The following is a 7013-nucleotide window of genomic DNA, read 5'->3' as shown; positions in this document are numbered from 1 at the left end:
CCCGCCCCGCCATCGGCTCGTGCACCGCGCGGCCGCTGCTGGCAGGGGCGCCAGGCGTGGCCGTCCTGCTGCATGGTAGTTGCACCTGCTGCTGCTGCTGCTGCTGCTGCTGCTGCTGCTGTGGCGGTGTTGTCGGCGGAAGCTGATGCTTTGGCAGGGCAGGGCTGCCTGAGCCTCCCAGAGCGGCCTGGAGCCTGCTGGCATAGAATGCCGCTGCGTCGGGCCTGTCGTCACCCTTGCCACTGCTGCTGGCGCTGCTCCGCGGCAGGCCATTGTGGAACACAGGAGTTTGCGTTCTGCTGTCGTGTTGCATCCTCGACTTGCCCTCCAGCTGGTCCTGCTGCTGCTGCTGCTGCTGCTGCTGCTGCCGCTGCTGCTGCTGATTCACAAGGGAGGCAGGTGAGGGTGCCCTTTTGCTGGGAGATGCACAGGCGGTCTCATCTGGAAGAGCAGATGACCGCGTGCTGTCGCCAACGTCGACAGAGCATGTGGCTGCAGACTGCACAGTTGCTGAGGCGGTTCCCGCGTCAGCTGAAACGGCGGGGACTGTTGCTGAGGCCGAGCGGGCAGTGTCATGCATGACAAATACGCTGCTCCGCACCGCCAGGAAGCCATCCTGTTAGGCAAGGGGGCAAGACGTATGGTCGATCGCGCACACAAGTGTGATAGACAAGCGTTGCAAGCCTTGGCAGCAACTTGCGGGCTTCCTTAGCCAGGCATGCTGCCTGCAGCAAGTGCAGGGAATGCCAGGCGGAGACGTGGATTGCAGGAGCGCTGTTCGCCCGCCAGAGGCATGCCTATACGGAGACTCACCCAGCCGATGGCGCCGACAATGTCCTGCAGCTGGCCGTACACCGCCCCCAGCACGGCGCGCGTGATGCGGTTGGGAGAGGGGTCTGGCCAGGGCCCCGAGTCTGCGGGCTCTCTGTTGAGCAGCACCGCACCAGGCAGGTAGGCCAGCAGCCGCGACGTGCCACCAGTGTCGCCATCCTCTAGGGCCAGGGCGCGCGCCGCCTCCAGGTCTGGCTGATACGGCTTGGCCTTGGGGTGCCGGGTGGAGGGGTTGGGTTGGGAAGGATGGCGATGGGCGTGGGAACGGTGGAATGGGACGGGGACGGGGATCTCGCGGCAGCAAGCAAAGACCAGAGGTGAGCGAGGACTGCAGTGGTGTTACACGGCGGCAGACAGGCACGCTGCGGACCCTGTAGCAGCACCCCGGTGCAGCATTGCCCCGGGGTCTGGACAGGCAGTGCGCCCTGTGCACCTGCGGCGTGGTGTTGCGCTGCGGCTCTGGTGGGGGCACCACCATCAGCAGCTCGCGCTCGTCACGCGGCAGGGGTGGCGTTGGCACTGCGTTGAGCGTGACCAGCGCCTCGGGGTAGTGCCCCTCTGCCGCGTAGCAACGCGCCAAAATGAGCCATGCCGGCCGGCACCGAGGCTGTGCGTTCACCGCCCGGCGCGCCAGCCGCGCCGCAGTGTCTACCTTTGGCATTGACAGGTTGGGGGACGGCAAAACCAATAGTTAGCTGCAACGACGCAGCCCGGAATCCTCTCTGCAGGTGCCCGTTCCACAAAGCATGCCACAAAGCACGTCAAACCAGCGTGATGGCTGGCAGCTTTTCTCTCTGTTTTGAGGATCCCCCACCTGCTGCAGGCGCATGCACTCGGCGGCCATGGCGGCCAGCAAAGGGGGGCTGGATGGGGTGCGCTCCAGCGCCGCGCCCAGCACCTCGATGACACCTTCGCCGCGGCCTGCCGCCCGCAAGGTCGCCGCCTGCCACACTGCCGCCGCCGGGTAGCAACCAGCAAGGCGTGAGAAGAATGCTGCCGCCGCGTCCCACCGCTGCATCTTTCTAAAGTGATGCCAGACCGCGAATAGAGCCGGGTCGCAATGCTCGGGCGCAGCCCCACACCCCTGTGACACGCTTATAGGCTCCAGTGCAAAGGGCAGCACGCCCTGGGCGTAGAGCGCCTGGACTGCTTCCAACAGCTGCTGCTCCGCCGCTGGAGAGGCCACAGGATCGCGGAACACGATGCAACCACCATTCAGTGTCATCTCTGGTTCGTACAGTTGCGCCCGCACGAAAGCCGACACCTTGGGATGAGGGAGCGATCAGGAGTCTGCAGCTGTAGTGGAAGTGTCATCTGGGTCAGATCAAAGACTGGACGACTTTGAGCACTGCACTCAAACCCAAGCACGATACAAGCCTGACTGAAGTGACTCAACACACCCGCGGGGGCCATTGGCGGCGGCAGAGTTCAATCCGCAAAGCACCTGCGCCTGCCGCCACAGTTGCTGATCATTTGCGTCATGCAGGTTGCCGGCGGAATCCACTACTCCGCATACCTGTGAGGTAGGAAAGCACGCAGCCAGAACCACCATGTAGGTAATCATTATATTGGCACAGACACAACGCATTGGGCCAATCACAAGGCACAATGCACGACCGCCGGCATGGAGCGCCACATGCAAGCGCGACCAACAACTGAAAGGTCATGCCGCCCTGGCGCATCGCACTGCTACTTGCGAACCGCCCACCACGCCGCCGGGCACACAGAGTTCGCAGCGCAGGTCGGTGCGCGAGATGGCATCGTAGCAGCAGTAGAAGCCGCGCTGGATCGAAAGCTCAGAGCCGCTCCACAGCCCTGCCAGCAAGCCGGGGCGCTCGATGCCTGCCAACAGCTCGGCAAACTGCCCAGCGATGGCGCCGGTGCTGCTAACATCGCCGCCCAACACGTGGTGATAGTAGCCGTGGGAGCCTGCCGCAACACCGTCGTCGCCAGGCGACCAGGCACCACGGCCTTTCTGCAGCCAGCACAAGTCCGGGGGCCCCAGACCTGGCACGGCCGACAGCACCGCGAGCGCGTCGTCCCGTGCCACGATCGATTCCGAGAAGGACACTTCAACTGCTTCCTCCAGATATGCTATAGAATCCATGGCTGCGTCGCCGCCGGCAGGCAACGACGCACCCGCGGTCGCCTCGCAGCGCCGCTGGTGCTGTTGTTGCGGAGCTCACACACCGCCGGCCTCTGCACAGTGACGCAAGCGGGTTGAGCGCCGCAATTGTTGTAAGGATACGCCCTGTAGTGCATGGACAGGGCAGCCTCTGATTCGCCTTGCTGCGTGCTGCACATGGTACATGCACTGATGAGCCACCTGCTCACACGGTGCAGCACAGCGCGCACCTGTACCTAATGCCGGGGGCTGCCGCTCGGCTACCGTTCTGAATGCTTCAATTAACACTGAGCTCTAGCAAAACACCACTGAGGTGATCGCGCTGATCTGGCTCCATGTCGTTGGTACGGCACCGTCGCTCTGAGCGGCCTGAAAGTGTGGCTCTGTGACATCAAATCATATGGTGCATGGCCGAAGGAAAGCATCAACCAAACCGTGTTTGCGCCGCACCTCTGACGACATGCAACAGGCACATGCTCATGGCCAGGCAGGGTGCGTCAACTGAACACATGAGAAGCTGGCGCAGCATCCTTCCAATGCTGCAGAGTTGTTCGAATGTGTGGAACAACAGGTATGTCACTGTGCGTGCTTCATGCTTGATGAGCTATGCAATCAGGCGAGGCGTTGTCACCTTGTGCGCACTGAGCACATACCATACCGGTACGGTATCGCACGTACGGTAGCCTTGCTTATATCACACATGTATATGATGTTCCCGCGGCACTCCTCTTTCAAGCACCGCGATCCAGCCGCTGCCAACAGACGGCACTTCATCGACGACCCCCCGGTCCTTCCTCGTGGTTAGCTTTTCACAGGATGGTACAACAGCCCCTCAGGACAGGGGAAGGCCAGCAACTGATTTCATCTGTGTTAGCACCCTGGCTGCTCACAACGCGGCTGTGCACCGCCAAGGGGCGCACACCGCTATGCCCAGCAAATCGGCCAGCAAGACAGGCACAAAAAGGAATGGCAACATGAAGCTTCCAAACAAACGTAGCGTCTCGTGACGTACATGTTTGCTGGCACAGCGAAGCAGCATCACCAGGTTTGCGTGCAGTTTTTTCCTGGCCGTCTCGCAGGTGCGGCTGCATTATCAGGCCAGTGTGGCCGCCCGACGCGCAAGCATTGTGACATCGGCCTGTACAGTACAGCACACGGACTGCAGGAAGCGCCCCCCGCCAGCGCTGACGCCTCTAGCGATGAGGAAGACGAGTTGAATGATGTGTGGGGGCCAAACGGTTGCACGTCAGGCATGCAATTCTGACTTTGAGAGTTGGAGTGCCTGTGGCTGATGATGTGGCTGAAGCTAGGGTGGCCCTGGCTGAGGCTCAGTAAAGAGGGCATGGCTTACACGCAGGATGATATATGCATGTCGATAAACCTGTGCATTTTCTAAATCTTAAGGGCGATTCGTGTGCGGTACGAGCCACCGCGTCTGTTAGTAATGAGCCGTCGACGCAGTCACTAGATCATGTCGGGTCACAGCGAGAGCGCAATGAACGCTGAAAATGACAGGATGACCGCGATATATGACTGTCAAATTAAAAACCCATGGGTGACGCTTGTAGCTGTGATCTGGCAATCAATTTACTCTCACTGCCTCACTTTAAGGAACGGTGTCGCCGACTGGAAGCTGAGCACGCCAGCCTGATCGTGCCCGCAACCGGATAGGGTTGCAAGCGCCCTCCTGCCACAGCAAGTGCGTTGAGCAGCAAGCGCGTGTCGTCGATCAGCAGCAGCGGACCTGCAGCGGACGAGTGCGGTGCGCGCCAGCCATGGAGAGCATCAAGGTGGGTGGGGGACGCTGTTGGACACCTCGCCTGGCACACCACATTTGATTGAATGGTAAGATGTATGCTGCTGACATTCTGCTGTGTGCCAAAATGCCAGCACCGGCTCTGATTTGCGCGCAGATCCAGATCAGCATAAAGCTACTTGAAAAGCTGGCCGGCATCAAGCGGGAGGAGCCGCAGCAGCAGCGGCGACCACAGCGGTGAGGGGCCGGGGTTGTAGGGCTGTGCAATGGCACGCAACCATAGGATGTGTCTGTGACAGGATTTTTCATCAGACTGCCGACAGAGGTGGGCTTACAGGGCTTGACAGCGGATCACTTTTTTTGCACACGGCAATTCATCCTGGGAACGCTGTAGGATGAGCATACGCACTGCCATGCATATGGGTATCTTTGCTAATTCCAAGGTTCGTGGGCCACCCTGCAATTCACATTTACACCTGACACCCCCCGACACACGGGCTTCCCGACACGGCACAGAGGCCCCCAGGGCGCCGGCCTAGGCCGCTTGCCGCTCACACCACCAGACATGACGGCCTTTTCCCTGGATCCAGAGCTGCGCGGGGCGCTGGCAGCCAGCAGGCGCGTTGGGTCGCTGCTGCTCAAGGCTGAGGAGCAGGAGATGGAGAAGGTAGCCGCGGCAGCCGACGACCTCATTCGGCGCGAGTACAGGTGGGCGGGTGGGAATGCTATCAAAGATGCTGTGAATGGGGTTTGTGAGGTTCGACTAGCTTGGCGAGTTGCATCAGTCGCAATTTGCCGCCTTGTGCTACTACCATCACTGGCTTACTCATGCCTATGTATGCAACGCAGTGCCAACCGTGAAAGCCTCATCCTTACACCCTTCTGTTGCCATGCAATTCTCCCCCAGCACTCCCGCGCGTGAGGTGCCATGCCAGCGGGAGCGGGATGCGTGCATCAACTGCTATCAACACCACAAGCAGGTGGGCGCGGGCCTTGACCTTGGGAAATGAGCGGGCTTACGGCTCGTCTGCGCTCATCAATATTGCTGTCGTCAACATAAATGCCCATGCCTCCTTGTTGCTCTAATATAGACATGTCGTCACTTGCAACTGCTTGTCTTGTATGGTGCAGGATGCGTGGGCGTGCGCGGAGATGGTGGATGCCTACGCCAGCTGCGCCAGCGCCGCCTATCAAGATCTGACTGCGTGATCGCGGGCCTGGCGTTCAGGCATAAAGTTATCAAGTTCAACAACGTTGTGTTCCTTGTTGATTCAGTGTCTTTGCGTGTCAATCATGAGATCTTGCGCGATAAGTTTGTGGACTACTGTAATCATAAGTGTTGGACACACACGTTGCTTTATGTAAATCATGAAGACGGTGCAAGTTGCCCTTGTAATACAACGTCTGAGAAAAAAGCCAAAGATCCTACCCTGATTCAAGCCCTTTCCCACTGAGCTTCCAGTCCTTTTAGTTAGGAGCCTCGGATGACCCTTGTCAATGCCTCACTAGTGTCACCACCACTCATCAAAAGCGCGAGGCAAGCTGCTGGAACCGGCTGCCAATCAACTTGCGGCTGACTGCTGGGTTTGCCCAAGGCAGTGCAGCACTGAGCTGCAGCCGTGGTCGCAAACCCCCACACCCCCTTGGTCGCTGCAGTTATCCTGACGACGTCGTCATGATTACTAGGTCCCTCGGCTGCTGCAGCTGGATGGTGCCCGGAATGCACTGCTTAAACCCCAACCTTCAACCCCTGGTACCCTTACCCCTAATCAGGAAACCCTTCAACCCTAAACCCTAAACCCTGTTTGCCTTGGGCTGGGTTTTGTCTTTCAGGGTTTGGGGCCTAGGACGCGTGGGGTTTTGCAGCTTCGTGCTCAGTGGTTGCTGCAGTCCTGGGCTGGAGTGCCAAGCCACCTTGCACTGCCCCCTTGGTCGCTGCAGTTATCCTGACGACGTCGTCATGATTACTAGGTCCCGCGGCTGCTGCTAGCTGGATGGTGCCCGGAATGCACTGCTTGAACCCCAACCTCCAACCCCTGGTACCCTTACCCCTAATCAGGAAACCCTTCAACCCTAAACTCTAAACCCTGTTTGCCTTGGGCTGGGTTTTGTCTTTCAGGTTTGGGGCCTAGGACGCGTGGGGTTTTGCAGCTTCGTGCTCAGTGGTTGCTGCAGTCCTGGGCTGGAGTGCCAAGCCACCTTGCACTGCCCCCTTGGTCGATGTAGTTATCCTGACGACGTCGTCATGATTACTAGGTCCCTCGGCTGCTAGGGTTTAGGGTTTAGGGTTAGGGTTTAGGG

The 7013-nt window shown here is 59.7% G+C and overlaps 2 protein-coding genes across 2 annotated transcripts; one reads left to right on the top strand and one right to left on the bottom strand.

Moving 5' to 3' along the window:
• Positions 1–230: 230 nt before the first annotated feature.
• Positions 231–2938, bottom strand: MNEG_1324 (hypothetical protein; the record flags this gene model as incomplete). Its single annotated transcript, XM_014050187.1, has 4 exons — positions 231–254; positions 814–1041; positions 1265–1389; positions 2533–2938. 4 exons carry the CDS (start codon positions 2936–2938, stop codon positions 231–233), a joined length of 783 nt encoding a protein of 260 aa, XP_013905641.1.
• Positions 2939–4839: 1901 nt separating this feature from the next.
• MNEG_1323 (hypothetical protein) lies at positions 4840–5921 on the top strand (the record flags this gene model as incomplete). Its single annotated transcript, XM_014050186.1, has 4 exons — positions 4840–4949; positions 5229–5420; positions 5620–5692; positions 5844–5921. 4 exons carry the CDS (start codon positions 4840–4842, stop codon positions 5919–5921), a joined length of 453 nt encoding a protein of 150 aa, XP_013905640.1.
• Between the last annotated feature and the right edge of the window lie 1092 nt (positions 5922–7013).

This window comes from Monoraphidium neglectum (assembly GCF_000611645.1).
Source record: "Monoraphidium neglectum strain SAG 48.87 unplaced genomic scaffold scaffold00130, whole genome shotgun sequence".
Lineage (NCBI taxonomy): Eukaryota > Viridiplantae > Chlorophyta > Chlorophyceae > Sphaeropleales > Selenastraceae > Monoraphidium > Monoraphidium neglectum.
The sequence above is the reverse complement of the archived record's forward strand: the minus strand, read 5'-3'. Positions and strand labels throughout refer to the sequence as shown.